Below are 17,697 nucleotides of genomic sequence, written 5' to 3'. Positions count from 1 at the left end.
CAGCTGTTTAATTTCCTCCATCTCCAAGGCAGCTCACCAGTACCCTTTTGGGTCCTTGAAATTCCCTCTCCTAAACTAGTCCATGCCAAGGACACACAGAGCCTCTGGGCCAGTTACAATGGGGTGCTTTGCCACTCATTTCCAGTTAGGCTCACTTCAGCTTCCAATACAGTTAACTGTTGGGATCCCCCGTCACTCTGGAAATACAGATGGGTTCTATCCCTTTACAGTTTGATAGTTTTAGGGTACACTGTGCACCAGTGTCCACTAGAGCCTTATACTCCTGTGGGTCTGACCTGCCAGCCCATCAAATCCACACGGACCAATAAACTTGGTTGTCCTTATCCTCCACCTGGCTGGAGGCAGGGCCCCTCTAATCCTGGTCATAGCATCTGTTACTCACTTCTTGCAAAAATGACTTAGAAGTCCCTTCAAGAGGATCAGAAGCAAGATCGGGCCTTCTACTCTGTCTGGGGAACTGCCTGCTGGAAACTGGAATGGCACTTTTCCTGGGAGGGTCCCCTTTTGTGATTGTTCTTCCTTGCAAATCACATATTCATGCCTCTAGGGTTGGAATAGGTTGTCCATCACACTTCCTCATGTCCTCTCTGTGGTCATGCAGGCAAAACCACAGGGTGTGTCGTGGTGAGTACCCTCTATATCCTCTCTCTTGAGCAGAGAAATGCCTGCTCCTAATAGCTGAGATACTGGCACGTACAGGTGGATAGTAGGACATATTCTCTTTGAGTTGCTGGACCTTGCAGGACACCTTCTCCACAGCTGAGACGAGGGAGGAAGAGAGACTTTCTTTGTATCGCCTGACTTGGCCAGCCACCTCATCCACTGTTGGTCCCTCTTCACCCTTCCGTCCCTTCACTGCCAATAAGCTGGCATAGGACGATGGTGCACTCTGTACAAACTTCCACCACATGGGCCATGTGCATTGGATGTCATCGGGACCTATGGGTAACTGTATGTTATCCAGGTCATAATAAACCATCTCCTGCATGGCTAATCCCTCTCTCCATGGTGGTCCACTTGCTTGGATGACATACATCTTCACTGAAGGGGTACCTTTCCCTCACACCTGACAGAAGTCACCTCCAGAGGCTGAGGGCTCATGTCTTTTTCCCAACTGCCTTGTCAATGCCCCCTTCCCTAGGCAGGTATCCCAATTGCTTGGCTTCCCTACCCTCCAATTCCACCCTACTGGCCTTGTTATCCCAGCATCCGAGCAGCCAGTTGACAATGTGCTCAGCTGGGTTGGTGGCAGAAACCTTTTCACATATCTCACAGCTCACTCAGGGATAGTGATTGAGTGATTATCTCTGCTTCTGCCTCTTCCGCCTGTTCTTGTGATAGCCCTGGTTCATCATCATTCCTTATTAAGTGAACTGATTTCTTCGTGTATTTCTTCTTCTGTATTGGGGCAACTGATACCGGCACGGGTTGGTTTTCTTGTTTGGCTGCAGTGCCCGCCACTGGGGTTTGAGTAGATGCAGTGCCTGTCATACAGGTTGGAGTAGCAGTAGTGCCTGCCATGGGGGTTGTGGTAGCCAGAGTACCTGTCACAGGGCTTGGAGTAGCTGTAGTGCCTGTCTGTCTGGTTTCTCTTGCTTTCCAGTACGGGTGCTGCATAAGATTGAGCAGTTTTTGGTAGATGCTGGCCAGGCCCAGTAAAGTGTGGCAAGTTGTTCCTCCCGAGAACAGCCACAGCATTTTCCTTTCAAATATTCTATCACTTTATCAGGGTCCTCTAGTTGTTCGGGGATGAAGTTACAATCCATTGGAGGTGAGAAGTTCTCTGCATACCTGCCCATATTCTCCCATGCCACCCGTGACTACCCAATCTCAGGGCAAATCTCTGGGTGGTATTCTTAAATAGGAGTTTAACCCTAAACAAGACCTGAAACACCTTCAAGAGACATAGCAATAGGAGCATGCTGGTTTGAACATCCCAAGGATATTCAAAATTCTCAAAAGCTGTTGTACGTGGCCCAAAGGAGAAAAGGGAGGTGAAAGAGCTGGGGAATGTATCCCCACCCATTAATAAATTCTGTGAGATGGTGTTTGAGGTATGGACAGGACAGCAATGCCACATAAACACACCAACATAACTGCCTCAACAGTGATGTTATCATATTGTAAGTTGATATTACACAGGAGAGCAAAATGATAATCCTGATCCTTCTCCCAGAAGTGATAAACAGCATTGTGGGGAGTACATAGAGCACATAAGAATTTACATAACACAGTCATGCAAACAAACAAAGCAACATTGTGACCAGTGACTATTTAACTAATATAATAAATGAGTATAACGATTTTTTTTTTAACATGCTCTGGTCAGATCTGTCACCATCTCAACCCCTCGTGCCCCACACTGGGTGCCAAAAAGGACTGTTGTGGTTTAGCTCCAGCCAGCAACAAAGAACCACGTGGTCTTTTGCTCACTCCCCTCCAGCAGCAGTGGGATGGAAAGAGAATTGGATGAGAAAAGCAAAACTTGGGGTTTGAGATAAAGGCAGTTTGATAGAATAGAAAAAGAAAGAGGAAAACGAGAACAATAATACTGATAGAGGAATATACAAAACACCATTAATGTACAGCCATGCACCAACATCCCCACCACCACTGCTTAGCTCTCCCAGCTATATACTGAGCATGTCCCCATTTGGCTAATTTGGGTCAGCCAACCCAGCTGTGTCATGTCCCAGATCCTTGTGAAAATTAACCCAATCCCCATCAGAACCAGGACACCATAATCAGTGGAACTCTGGCAAATAGTTTTCCTTATTTTGTTATTTTTCGTTGAGGTACAGCACTAAAAACACTAAAGCCTTTAGGCAGTTTCTACGTGCCTTTCAATGTACACTAAGAGTTAATGCATTTGCATTCTGAAAGTCAAGAATACTGTTTAAACAAAGCAGATTTATTACACGTGCTAACTGCATATCAGTGGGATCTAATTTGTGGTCAAAACACACAATTTGCCATGAACACCTTCCTAAGGAAACAGATATATACACTTTCAGTGCAACATTAATGCCTGAAGTGAAAGATTAGCATGGCTCAGTAGTTACAGATGTCTGAAAATTACCTTGATACTTTTGGAACCGCTTAAGAATACATTTCCGAAGAAGAAATAAAAATAATAATAATCAAAAGGCATGTAACTTAGTGGGCCAATACAAAGAACGCACTGTACTGACTTATTTATGTATTGTATAAGATTCTAGGTTCAAAGGCCTACACTTTTATGTTGGTTTTATTTACATGTGAAATTTTTTCCAAGTGATACAGGGAAATGGATACCATATGTTTCCCAGCTGTTTTGTTCTGACAGGAACTATTAAGCACTCAGTATGGAAATGAATTCTGTCTGAGTTTTATGAAAACACTGCTTTCAACACAGGGGTCTAGACAGAGAAAAAGGCATCAACATTTTGTTTGTCGTCACTTTATTTAAGCTTACATTTATTTTGTTGCTTTGCTTTCTCCACTTTCTAACCTTAATAACACACATTTACATAATCCACTGATGACAAAATTGTAAAGTCGGACACGGCAAAGAAGCAATGACCTTTGTTACAAATCTGTCTCAGATCACTGCAAAGTCACGTATTTCTCTTTTCTTTCATTACAGTTAGAAAAGAGTAAAGTAATTCCATTCCTTTATTGTTTTTTTTCCCAACTTCTCTTTACAAACACTGTTTTTTTGAGAAAAAAAAATGGAACCGTGATAACAGTTAGCAATACTTTTACAGACTTACAAACACATTCCTCGCTTAACTGGGATGATGAATTTACACTGCATTTAATAAAGGATTAGAATATATAATTTAACCGCATAGCAGTAGGGAAGAAGGCAAGTCAGACTGGTAGACGCAATCCTTCTTTGTGCTATTTTCTACTTGGGTGCTGTTCTGGCTGCATCAGTGCTTAGGCAGTTACAGCACAGTTTCCCCACACACGATGCTGAACCCATGGGCCAGAGTGGACCGGGGCATGGCTTGAAGCTGTTCCATTCTGCTTTCAGAGGCTTGTTCCCTGAAGAAGCAAAAGCAAGTGCTGCCTATGTCCTCCAAAACACCAGCACAGCAGGAGTTCTGCGAGTAGTCTTCAACAGCTGCTCCAGGGGAAAAGCCTCTTGCTCATCTCTCCATACTTATGAACTCAGGCAGAGGCCATTAAAAGTCTGGGTCAAATAAATACTGTTTGATTCTTTTATAAACAACAGTAAAGGATGGTCTGAGTGTTTAAGGCAGGGGACCAGAATGTGGAGCAGCTAGCTTGATTCCAGAATCTGACAAAGAATTCTAGTATAATCTTGGATAAGCCATATCTCTTCTGTGCCCCAGTACCTCAAATGTAAAAAGCTGACGACAATTTTTTTTCCAACTACATTGTCAAAATTATTTCTTTAACTTTTATTCATTAATATGAGAGACTTGGACGATCCCATTGTTGTGTTGCTGAAGTAAAAAGGAATGGAACACAAGAACTGGGGAGATTCCATTCACATCAGTAAAAAAGTATCGTGCTGCCTGATAGACCTGAGGTATCAAAGCATTTTCTTGGCACTAAAGAAAATAGTATGTGATGAAAACCTGTAAGGGTCAAATTTGCAAAAATAGTCCTTCACCACATATACTGGGCTCTATGCTCTTGAAGGAGAGAAACTGCAAAATGTGAACAAAGAGGCCTGTAGGCTTATTTATAGTTTCACTTATTTATTTATTTATTTGTTTATATATAGACACCCCAGAATTACTGGGGGCCAATAACCAGAAAAGGGGACAATTAGGAAGCAACTTCTCTTGCAATTTAATCCCTTTATCAGATTTTATTTTAGTAATCAAAATTTACCTTTAACTTACTAAAAAAACCCTTATAACATGTTCCCAATTGGAAGCATCTGTTGACTTCAGAGCACTTTTCAATATCATCTCTGTATCTAGGGCATGGGGAGGTGAAAGGGGGAGTTTTATCTGGTATATGAGTATCTGTAGGGTAACTATATGAGTTTTGTACAAACATCAAGACTACCTCATGCACAGATGAAACTTTACCCTTGTGACAGGCAGTTTCTATGATACTTACAATCTAATGCAAAACATCAGAATAACTTTAAATTGTCCTGAGTACAATAAAAATAAGAAAGAACTTAGCTGTCACTTCAGCTCTATAAGGAAACTCCTACTGAAATTCATTGGTGGTGTGTGTCCAAGAGCCTGTCTCCCTGGCTTATGGGTACAGTAGCATTCTTTAAATGCTGATGGCTTTATAAAGTTTACAGCGCTGGTGACACAAACAGGAGGTGGCAAATGGCTGTATATCACACACCAGTACCATTACAAAATGAACTGAACAGACTGCAGAGTGGTATCTGTAGACGTTGCTATGCCAGATCTTCACAAACCCAGAATGACTGACATTCAAAGAGCACTGAGGAAATGGTCAAACTCCTAACAGTGTGTTTCTCTCATCGTCACCATGGACTCATTTAAGTTTCTGCTTTGACCAGTGTTCTGTAGTCACGAATGCTGCTGTTGAACAGCTGGGACATACAACCGGCAGCGGTAAAGGCAAGCAGGAAAATGGATATAAAGATCTAAGTCCTTTGTAGATCAGCTGGCAAGTGAGTCCATGTTGCTCTACTAGGTCACTTGACACCTACACACTGCTTTAGCAGAAATGAAAAAGATTATCAATTCACTTCCGTTCTTCTGTGAGTGGCAACCAGTGATCCCCATTACTATGCTACATCCCTCAATGCAATCCTTGAGCCTTTTTAGCTCGCTATCTCTGTTCCTTCTCAGGATGGAGAGCAGTATCTTATCGTTAACTGCATTGAACCACTGTCTAGGAGAAAAACTGGACGACTTCCCTTTATCCAAACAGTTATCAGTCATTCATGACATTGATGCTTCCACCTAATGACCTGATCTGCATCCAGGCTGTGCTAACTCTAAATTCTCCGTATTTCAACCTTTGTTTTCTATGAACTCCATATTTGTGCAGTCACAAACCAGAGTAAAACTGTGAATAAAGGAGAACAATATGCTTCTAGGGCCCTGGACCTGAGAGTCCTGGACTACTGTAAGACTATCTGCTGATTTTATCATGCCTACTAGACCTTTAAATGAAGGTGAACCTCTGAGGTTGAATCACTGTTATTTCTTGTTGACAAAGAAGTGGGAGCATTATGGTTGCTTCCCTAATAAGACTTCTCCAAAGTAAATTAGTTGCAATGTTCTTCATTGCAGCATTCATTTGAAGAATAGGTCCTCCTTGAGCAATCTGGTGTAACTGGAACTGCTCTGAGCACAGAGAGGTGGACAAGATGGCCTTCAGAGGTGCCTTCTGACTTAAGTTATGCTATGATGAAGATGTAGCCACCCTGAATGAACGCCGCCTGTCTGCATGTAGTATTTATTAATTATTAATAAATAAAATAAATAAAATAATAATAAATAATAATTAAAGACTGCACACAAAGTGCAAAACTGACAAAGAGACAAGCGAAACACTGTTTGGTGGCTTTTACCTCAAGACCTTGTCAACATGTACTTGGGAACTCCCAAGTTAGTGGTACCCTCTAACCTTGCTTACAGCACAACGAGAAGTTTATTTACCATTTAGGCTTCAGTTGTTTACCCTCTAAAAAGGGTGAAGAGGAGGACCTTGGGAAATACTGACCTCTATGCCTGGGAAGATAATGGAACAGATCCTCCTGGAAGCTATGTGAAGGCATATGGATGACAGAGGTGAGCAGAGACAGTTAACAAAATTTTACAAAGGGAAAAACATGCCTGATGAATCTTAGTGGCCTTCTACAATGGAGTGACTGCATCAGTGGACAACGGAAGAGCTACTGATGTCATCTATCTCAACTTCTGTAAGGCCTTTGACACTGTTGGCCCCCAACATTCTTGCCCTTAATTAGGAGACAGGTTTGGTGGATGGACTACTTAGTGCAAAAGGAATTCTCTGGATGTCCACATCCAAAAAGTTGTATTCAATAGCTTGATGTCCAAATGGAAATTAGTAAAAAGTGGTGTTCCTTGGGGATTTGTACTGGGACTGGTACTGTTCAATGTCTTTATTAATGACATAGACAGCGGGACTGAGTGCACCCTCAGCAAATTTACAGATGACACCAAGTTGAGTGGTGCAGTTGGTTTGCTAGAGGGATGGGATGCTACCCAGAAGGACCTTGCCTAGGCTTGAGGATTGGACCCATGTGAACCTCATGAAGTTCAACCTGGCCAAGTGCAAGGTCTTGCACCCTTATGATGAGTGTGATGAGACACTGGAACAGGTTGCCTAGAGAAGTTGTGACTGCCTCATCCCTGGAATTGTTCAAAGCTGAAGCTGGATGGGGCTTTGAGCAACCTGATCTAGTGAAAGATGTCCCTGTTCATGAAAAGGGGGTTGAAGTAGACGATCTCTGAAAGTCCTTTCCAATCCAAACCCTTCTAGGATTATATGATTGTATAAATAAGAACAAATTCTGTTGGGTTGACTCTGTTGTTACCAAAGAATGAATGCATTCAAATGACTTTCTTTTACCTGAAACTCTTCCTCCTTGCTTTAAAAATTCACTTACTGTGGAGTTTACTTCACTTCCCATCATCGTTACTTAGGAAGCCTGGGATTAGCATTGACAACTGCCCATACCTATTAAATATTTTTTAACTGCAGTACTTCACCATATTGCTCTTGTACTATATAATCACTTGGGGACCTGCACTAAGTATATACAAAGTTTCATATTTGGAGTTTCACTGTCCTCTGAAAGAAATACCTGAACTTCCTTCTTGTGATATGACTTCAGCGGAGACTCTTGAATCAATTAAGACCTGTACTCATTCCAGGTCCATTTAGAGCACTATGATTCTGACTTTGTATACAGACAATGAGGTGTTTCCTACACTAGGGAATTTTTTAGAAAATTCCTCATACTTGTTAACATCAATTTATCTCCAACACTGGCAGCAATATTGGGGGTCCAAGAGATGGAGCAAGGGATGTCCCTTACCTATTGATGAATAATTAAAACCAGTTCTGAATATCTATTTACTGTTTTATTAATATCACTGAAATCATATTTAACAATTTTAACTGAAGGTGGCACTGTTTTACAGTTTTAATATATTAATAACTTCCAGGAGTACCTTTTTGGGGTAAGCTCTACAGCACGAGAACCTGAATTAAAGAACAACCCTGCACAGATAAGAACAGAGAGTATTTGTTCCCATTTACGTGGAATTTGAAGACACTCTAAAGGAGAAAGAAAGGTTAAACAGGGGAAACAATAATTTGTCCTTTTAAATAAGCATGCAACTTTTCCAGGTAATTGAAACATTAATATGAGCTTCAGTGAATCAGTACTTTTTCTTATCTTGGCTTGAGGAAGAACACTACGAAACTGTCATTTCTAAAGTAGAGAACATAGAAGAGGCAAAGAAAATTTCAAAATTAATAAATTTGGTTTACCCTTGTCCAGACTGATCTAAGGATGTAAAAGGGATGTAGCAAGTAAAGTTCTGCTGAAAAATCAGAAGTCATCATTCTGGCACAAAATGCGTAAAACAGGAAGAGGGAGGATGTGGAAATGAGGTAGGAAAAGAAATATATATAGCTATCACAAGTGTCACTGCATACCAATTATTGTTTTTTTCTGAGAAAATGTCTCTTATAGCTAAAAACCTACCAACAGCTTGAGACAGAAATCGTGTGCAATTTTATATTCATGGGTTTATTTTTCTCAAATAGGAAACTGATGTGAACAATTTTGTGAATGACAGTTACTTTGGGAGTGAATAAAGCAGTACAGAAGGATAACTGCTGGAGATTAAAAATGAACTTGCTTTTACCAACCTGTGAATAAAGATCTAGAATAGGATATTGTTCTCATTTGAGACATACATTTAATGGCAACCAAAAGTCATCATAGCTGATAGAATATACTTCAACAATGATATGGCTCAGTGAAGCTTGTTGAACACAGATGTCTTGAACCATTTACTCAAGTGGCCTAAGAAAATCTGCCCAGAAAGAAAGCAGCCAATTTCATGCTTAATAACAAAAGCATAAAGGACTGATCTCTGTTTCAGTTCATCATTCTACATTAGACAATGCCGGAAATCAATGGGCTAACACTTCATTTCAGAAAAATGAGTTAGCTAGATCCATTTTTAAACTATACTCTTTAATTTTCTATCTTTGAAGAATAATAATGCCACTGTAGTCATTATTATGCTAGCTACAAAGATCATTCTCTTAAAGCATGATGGTAGAGAAAACAATTACACTTAATCAGCCTTTATTGTGGATAAACCAGGATTTGCCCTACACCTTTTCTCCAGACTCATATATCTTTTACTTTGTAATCTGGGGATACTGACCCACGGACTTTGGCTCCAAGGATCCCTTGGAATTTTCCTGAGTCAGAATTCCCTAAATCCAAGGAAGGACAAAGAGGAGTCAGGACTGAGACTGGGCCGACTGCACGACTTTCATGCACATCTTGCAAAAGGGTGAGGAAGGAACCACAGGACCTTCCCTCCAGTGCAGATCACTGGCCAGTGCTGTCCAGTAAAGGGAAGGGACAGTGGAAATTCAGGGAGGAAAAACTACACGTAGGAAAATCCTTTCTCAGACTTTCTAATCTCTCTTCATCCAAAATAAAAAGTTATTTGAGCAAAAGTTACAGGCAGGCAGAAATAGTTAAAAAAGCCCCAAAGTATGTTGAAAGGTCTATGTGAAATGCTTGAGAAAGCACACTGACTGGTAAACACTGGTATGTTTGCCTAGGATTAAAAGTGCTTAGAGTAATTTGAAAACAATGTAACCAAACACTTTCATATGTTACTAACATATTACTGAATGTTTACACGAAATTGGGAAAGAAAATGGGATTTACAGGGCTACTTACTAAACTTATCAGTGAATGATGAATAGTAAGAATTCCATAATTTCAGCCATATGATTAAAAAATGTAATTCCACAAAGAGGAACTGTCTGGTTTAAATCTGTTCTAACAATCTTGCTGGCGAAAATGGTTGTCTGCATATTTATATATATTTTTAAGTATAAAATTTAACCTTATTTTCTCTATAATTCTGTCTTAACTGCCTTGGTGAACTAAATATTTTTCTGAGACAAATCTGACAGAGAACTAGCTTTTAGATTATTAGGGTACCGACATATCTAATCCTATGGCTAACCTATGCTTAACTCCTAGTTCTTTTAAAAATATCATTCTTGAAGAGATCTACTTCCACGTTCTTCTCTGTTTTAAAGAAGAAATGCAACGTCTAACTAAGCAGGAGTCAGTATGAGGTAGAAAGCTGGATCAGCTCTTTGTAAAACCTCTGAGTTTTTCTGTGTGTAACTACTTAAATTGCCAATGGAATACATATATAAAATAGTATGAATGTCATGCATACTAAAGATTTATGAAATAATCTATCTTCATCAAAAATAGCACATAGCAACAATAATTTGGGAAACATTTTTTAATGGTCTACGGTATGAGGAAGACAAGAGATTGCATCAAAAGCAACTATGAAAAATCAACAGATGGAGCCTTACACAACATTGACTGATGCAGCTCAATATTTCAAGATACTTCAGTCACTGAAGTCTGCACAGAGATATAAAGTGATACCTTCCTGTTCAGCGCTATATGTTTACCCAGTGATTAACCAGAGTAAAAATAAAACAGATTTTACTACTATTTCCAATTCACCGAAACTCATAAGTGATAAGTAGAAAGAAAAAATAGATTTTAGTTACTGTTTCCAGTTTGCCAATGCTATTATCAGTGCTAAAGACCTCTTTTTTGACTCAAGACTTAAACAAAGCTGTGAATTAACTTCCACTGGCAGGCTCCCCAGTGCTACTACTGTCTTCCAGCAATGCCTGTACTTGCTTCTGTCAACCCCTTTTCAAGGCAGTAGATGAGTGCAGATGTAATTAAAATCATCATTGAAAAATATCTGACTGCAGAGGCAACCATGAAACAACAGAGCTACACAGTAAGCTGTCAATATCCCATGGTCTTAAGGAAGAGTTCATAACCAGTGCTTCATCCTTGCTATTGGTCTGCATTTTACTTTAAGACTACTATCTGAATTTTAAAAAGAATATACTCTTCTTCCTGAAAACAGATATTGATGCTGGCACTGTGGCTGAGCAATCCTTATGAACGCACAGGACAATATGTCTTAGGGGCTATTCTTGCTCTCCGACTCTGGTTCATTTTGCTCCTGGTGCAGCTGAGTGAATGAGTGGCTTTAGCTCTTTTTATGACAAGACATGACTATGTCCTGCTGCCACGTGATCAGCTGCTAATAGTGATAGGCAGAGATGGGGGGGGGGGGGGGGGGGATGCGAAATGGCAGTACGGAGAAAATGGGGGAGAGGGAAAAGTGGAACAGATGAAGCCGGTACTGGGTGGGGAATGAAGAGGGCAACGATGAGGGGCAACAAATGGTAGGGAGGAGAATGGTGAGAAGAACAGGATGAAGAAGGGTCTAGAAGAATGATGGGAATAATAACGGAAGACTTGGTGGGAAGACTGGGGTAAAAACTGAGGGGAAAAACAGGGAAAAGACTTGTGGGGAAAAATGACGGGAAAGACTAGGGAAGGAATAATGTGGGGGAAGAAAAGGTAAACTCTGAGGAAATAGAGGAAAGAATGGTGGGATGAACATGGAGGAGAATGAGGATGAAGAATGGTGGGGAGGAATGGCAGGGAGAACAGGTGGGAACACAGTGGGGAGAACAGCAGAGAGAATGGTGGGGAGAACAGGGAAACAAGAATGGGAAGAGGAATGGGGGGAAGAACAGCGGGAGGAATGTGGGGAGGAATAGTAAGGAGGATGACAAGGAAAAATGAGGAGTAGAAGGGGGGAAGAAGCGGGCGAGAAAGAGGGAAGCAGGAGGGAAGGAAAGAGGAGGAATGATGGAAGAATGGGGTGAGAAATGGGGTGAGAATGGGGAGAGAGTGGGGAGAATGGGGTTAAGAGTGTGTAAGGAGGGAGGGAGAGATGAAGAAGTGGAAGGAGAGGGGACAAAAGGGGAAGAAGGGAGGTTGAAAGATATGAGGGGGGGGGAAGAAGGAGCAAGAAGGTATGAAGAAAAGGGATGTGGGCGAGGCAGGGCAAGGATGGAAGGGTGTAATGGGGGTGGGTGGGGAGGATGCGGGGAATATGGAGGGGAGGATGGCAAAGGATGAGGGAGAACAGGGGGAAGATTGGGATAGAGTGAGATAGGGCAAATTGAGGGAGGTGAATCAGGGGTCCTCTCCCTTTCCATTTTTTCCCTGCCTCTGCTTGCAGCAGGTAATAGCATGTGCACAATCAGGCAGTGGCATATGGCTGTGATGACCTGGCCTTTAATGACTCTGGTACAAGAAATAGCTCTCAGAAAGTTTCGACTTAGTCACACACCTTGGAAATTTACAACTCTCTGAAAGAAAATATGGAAATAAAAGTTGCCAAAGTACATCACAGTTCTTAAAGCCTCCTATCATCCCACAAATTCCAGGTCTCCTGTTTCTGTTATAAAAGTATTTGATGAAATAACATTAACGAAAGTTCAATTAAAACATTAGAAAGCATAATAAACTTTTCATAGCTCAACAGAAATGCTCCTCTCACCAATTCATTTCTCCTCCATCAGGAAGAGAAAAACAAAAGCGGATTAATCTGATTTACAGAGTGAAAAACAACACTGACTGCACTTTTTGTCAGGGGGGCAGGGGGAAGGTCTCCAGCTGGTTCTCATCTATATGCCATGATTCTTCATTTAGTTTACACTATTAAACTAAAAAACTCGGCTTTAATCTTAACTATTACAGTATGCCTTAGAGTAGATTCTATCATGTAGCATCCTTGATACAGTTTCAGACTCTGGCAAAACATCATCCCTCAAACTGGTCGTGGCCATATGGGTAGTAAATGTATCCAACATTTTTTCATTGGCGCCTACATTATTACTTCTTGTCACCAATGGGTTCTCGGGTTTTCAAGTAAATTGTTGCATATACTGTGGTTTGGAGCTGCTGAGATGAATCCCTACATTTATCTGTATACAGCCAAATCCTTTTTTGGAACTTTTTTTCCTTCTAATGAACTAACATCTGTTGAAAAAAAAAAAAAAAAAAAAAAAAAAAAAAAGTCATGTTTCCAGAAAGCTGTACAAAAATGAGAGAAAACACAAAACCAGAACACTGCCAAGAAGCTATTGTTGCCAAGCTGTACATGATAAAAAGCAGCCTAGAAAATGATGGGTAGACATAAGTAGGCATCATACCTGATCTGTCTTCATTTTGTGAATCACACCTTCTACATAATTCTGGGATGGTCTTGAGAGAAGTTACAGAATACTGTAAAAAAAGGAAAAAATGTATATGAAGTAATTCATTAAAAAAGATAAAAAATAAGACTTTCAAAAGGTCATGGTATCATGGGCACAGCCTAAATCTACAACACAAGGGTACTTCCAGTAGTCTGATGGTCTTCTCAAGTTGCATGAAAAAAGTAGATGGCATCTGCTTTTGTGTCCCACCTTGAGGGATATCAAACAGACTCTCAAAGTTACAACAAAGCATCTCCCCACCTCAGATTCTTCCTCCTGCAGATCACCATTATTCAAGTCACAAATACATTTTATATATCCATCCTTTCCAAAGGGATGCAAGATACAACAAAGGTGAGAATAGATCTAGGCTTCACAGTAAACATCGAGGGTCTCGCTTTGCCCACCTAGGCATCTATTATGGTGATTATACTGCAAGATACTTCATGCTTAAAAATTAGAATTCAAGCTTTCACAAACCAATATGTAAAAGTAATGCAGAATATCTGCACTGCAGACACCTGATTTCATAGAGGGTTGCATGTACATATACACATCAGGCAACAGGCTCATTTTGCTAACCTAGGCTTTATTAAAGCAAAGTTGCATTATTACTTTGATGTGACAGGATATGCCTGATATTAATCAGTATGTTATTCTCTGAATTCAGCATTAAAAAACAAAAAAAAAAAAAAACAGGGATGACATGTATCTTACTAAACAGAAATCTTCTTCTTATAAACTTGTGGAATACCCTTGGTAAGACACATGACCCAGTGTCATAAAACTACACGTTCTGACATACAGAAATCAAGTTACTTAATAGCATGCCTTCCTTAACCAAATACTTAAATGTTACAGGAATCTTCACTTAAACAAGTGAAAATCATTATGTCTGTGAAAGATCAATGGCTTTGTTCATATAAAAAAAGGCCTATTAAAAACAGTATATTGGAAACTAAAACAGAAAAAAGCATTTAAGATTAGCACAACTGAAAATTTTTAAAGAATATATAAACACCATATGTTTTCAAAGCAACAGATATTTTTAGCTGGTGTGCTATTGACCAATGAAGCAAAACAACTACATATAAAACCACATGAGCTTTCCACACAAAAAAAGAAATGGTCATACATTGTCCTGTTTTTTGTTGATAGTTCGTCATTCAGAGTTTGATGTGCTTCTAATGCACAGCTGGCAATCTACTTCAAACTAAAGTTGACCTCATGTGACCAATTGCAGAAGTAATTTACTTCTCTGGTGCAAGTTTAAGACTGTTGCTCAATGGATTGTAGTTACTTTACTAAGCCTCAAAAACCCCTCATGCCTTACTTTTTTCCTTGCTGTCCTGATTCAGGGATGTATTGAGAAACCTCAACTACAACAAGAGACTTCCATAAGTATTCCCAGGATCAACACTGAACTTATTAATTAGACTGTGTAGCAGCACTCCACAGAACTACTCAGTGACTCCAATCCCCATTCAACAAGGCTGTGTCTATAAGGCTCTGACTGCTCGAGGATGTGACAGCCTAAAGCAACAAAGAGCAGAAGAACAGAGACAGGGAGAAAGATGCTACTAAACACACATTAATACAAGTTAAACACACACATGCACAAACACCATGTGCTGCACTTCACTCTAGTTATTGTTTAATAAAGATCGAGCTGTTAAGCTATACATCTCGCTATTTCAGCACAGAGACTCAGAAGGCAGTGTTGAACTGGTCCAGTAAGATTCTTAAGAGAATCCAAGGAACACGTCTCCAAGGAATATAGTAGCTTCATAAGACCAGCTGGTGCAGTTTAAACTATTACACAGTTTGTAATTCAATTAGAATGAGGCCTTTCGTATTCCATTGCTATGTGTTTTGTAAGACAACCTCAAAAACAGAAAGCCATTTTTCTTTTTGTCTTTTTTCCTGTTCTTTCCTGGAAGAACAGATTTTCTTTCTATTTCAACATTGCACTAAAATGTATTCAGTTACCACATCCCACCACCAAAAACTTATTAAATGTTGTAAATTTGATTATGCATTTTAATCATATTGGTTTGATTTCATTAATGGATTTCCTCCCACTCACCTCTGTCCTTGAAAAGACTCCTGTGCATTTACATTTCTGCCATCTGTATTTTGTGGTCAACATGTGGAGAACTGGCTTTTCGTGCAGGAAACAACTAAAATTACTCTTTAAAGTGGAACTTTCCCAACCATAAAAACAATTCATTGCCAGGTCTTCCCTCTAGAACTACTTTGTCTCATACTCTAGCACCAGCTCTGATCATCAGTAACATTTGTCAGCTTTTCTTCAACCAAAAATTTCAAGGTGACTAGCTGTATCACTAAGGGACAGCAAAAGAGGTTGAGATGGCAACCCCTCCCTGGAACACAATTTTAGACTTAATGCTTATTCAACGGCATTTAAAATTAATTATGTCACATTTTTCATTCAATAATTTTAAATTGTTCTACACGGAAAATTAAACACCATTTCTCCCATTTCACCATTAGAGTAACCAAGTCAACTGGAGCTGAGGGCCATGCCCAAAGGTATAAGTGACAATGCGAGAACTAAGCACATAAGGTCAGTTTGTTAGTCAATGTTTACTGTGATTTTTGGTATTCAGTCAAAGTGTTTTGTGGTTGATGGTGAAATTCAGTAGCAAAATTAAGGGCTTCTCCCCAGGATAATGCATGTAATGGCACTTTTTGATTGCTGTTTTAGGTTTGGGTTCTTTTTCTGCGTTCAAGGCACGCCTATGACCAATATGAAATAGTGAATTTCAGTAAACCCCTTAAGGAATTTGTAAGATGGAAGAACAGTATCAACAACAAACAAGACAAGAAGCAGTAACAAGTATTCCACAGAAATACAAGATATTCCAGATTTTCTTCAACAGATACTATTAATTCAGGGGAAAACGGGACCTGGACCTCCATTATCATACAAAACATTTGTTCATTACGTAAAACTGCACTACACAATTTGAATTACTGCAAATGTTAACCTTTTAAATTTCACATGATTCTCAAATTTTAATGCAATAAATTTTAAACCTAACACATGAGAAAAACCCCTTCAATCTCTAGCAAGGTTGGTCTGTGCTGTGCCACTTGTCTGCCACTTGCAGACTCACTTATGTCTGAGAAATATCAGAATGAATACTGGATCATGAGTTGTAGCATAGAATTGTATATACAAAATAGTAAAAAATGTAAAATCAAACGCAAAAGTTATTTATTAACATTCTGTTGTGGAGAATACCTTTAATGTCTCCTGAAATGGAGTCAAAGGGCAAAGTTGGACACAAAGTGTGAGTCTCAGACCACATCATCAGAACCATGACACCCCCAAAACACTAAGGATCATGTCCTGCTCCAGCTGGAATCAGTATCAAACCTCAACAGATTCACCTCCACTGGATCAAGACACCAGTGACTGTGTCCTGCTCTTAAATGCACAGCTCCTTGTTTTCATTTAGAGAAAACAGACACCTTTTTTCATTATAGCTAATTTGTTTCCAGGTGTTATTATTACTGTAAGCCATTTAACAGTCTCATTTCAGTTTATTTGCTATAGTAGCAAATAAACTGTTTCATTAGTATTCAAATCCCATTAAATTAATACCTTTATATTACATTTGCTTAATCGTTTGTAACTGTGCAACACCACCCTTTTTCCTAGACATTTTATTTAGGAGTAGCAAGCTACATTGAGAACAAGCAAAACAACAATACTTGGCCTGAGGTTGCAGGAAATTTTTTCTCAATAGAAGTGTCAATTTAAGCAGCTCCAGAGCAAAAAAGTGGAGATTAGGCTGGCATAGTGCATGTGAGAAATAACAGCTCCCCGAAATAAGCTTCTTACTGTGATCAGCATCTTTGGAGTACTGGTTAAGTTATTTGTGCTATATACTGTTTATAGCATCTTATATAGACACTCCATATGTTTTTTTTCCCTTTAACTTTAAAGGACACCTATATAGACACTAACACTGTTGAAGGCACAAAATGTCTGTCCGATTCTAACATACTCTGTGAAACGTTTTAGTGGCCTCCTGTATTTTCTTTCATTTTGAAAAGGGACAGGGCAGGGGGAGGAAAAGAGAATTAGGAACTAAATCCATCAGCTGGATGGGAAATAAATCAGCCTGCTGCAGTCAGTGACTGTGCCTGCAGGGCTGTGTGGGACCCTCTGTGCTGAGCCCTGAAGTTCTGGTCACTGGGTAGGCAAAGTCTGGCTGTGTGACGCCTGTACACCTGTGTGAGCCTGAGGGGTGGAAGGGTGACAGCAGGCTCAGGAGGTGCCCCATGCCATGT

General features: G+C 39.9%; 1 protein-coding gene across 1 annotated transcript in view; it reads right to left on the bottom strand.

The window, feature by feature from the left end:
- The window catches only part of SNCAIP (synuclein alpha interacting protein), a 94,923-nt gene that overhangs the window by 36,249 nt on the left and 40,977 nt on the right, over positions 1-17,697 (bottom strand). Inside the window, exon 3 of the mRNA XM_082497269.1 lies at positions 13,330-13,402. Coding sequence (XP_082353395.1) covers positions 13,330-13,402 — 73 coding nt within the window. The remainder of the gene's footprint in view (positions 1-13,329; positions 13,403-17,697) is intronic.

The sequence above is a fragment of the Vanellus vanellus genome (genome assembly GCF_965231255.1).
Source record: "Vanellus vanellus genome assembly, chromosome: Z".
Classification (NCBI taxonomy): Eukaryota; Metazoa; Chordata; class Aves; order Charadriiformes; family Charadriidae; genus Vanellus; species Vanellus vanellus.
This window is presented reverse-complemented; position numbering and strand designations above follow the sequence as displayed.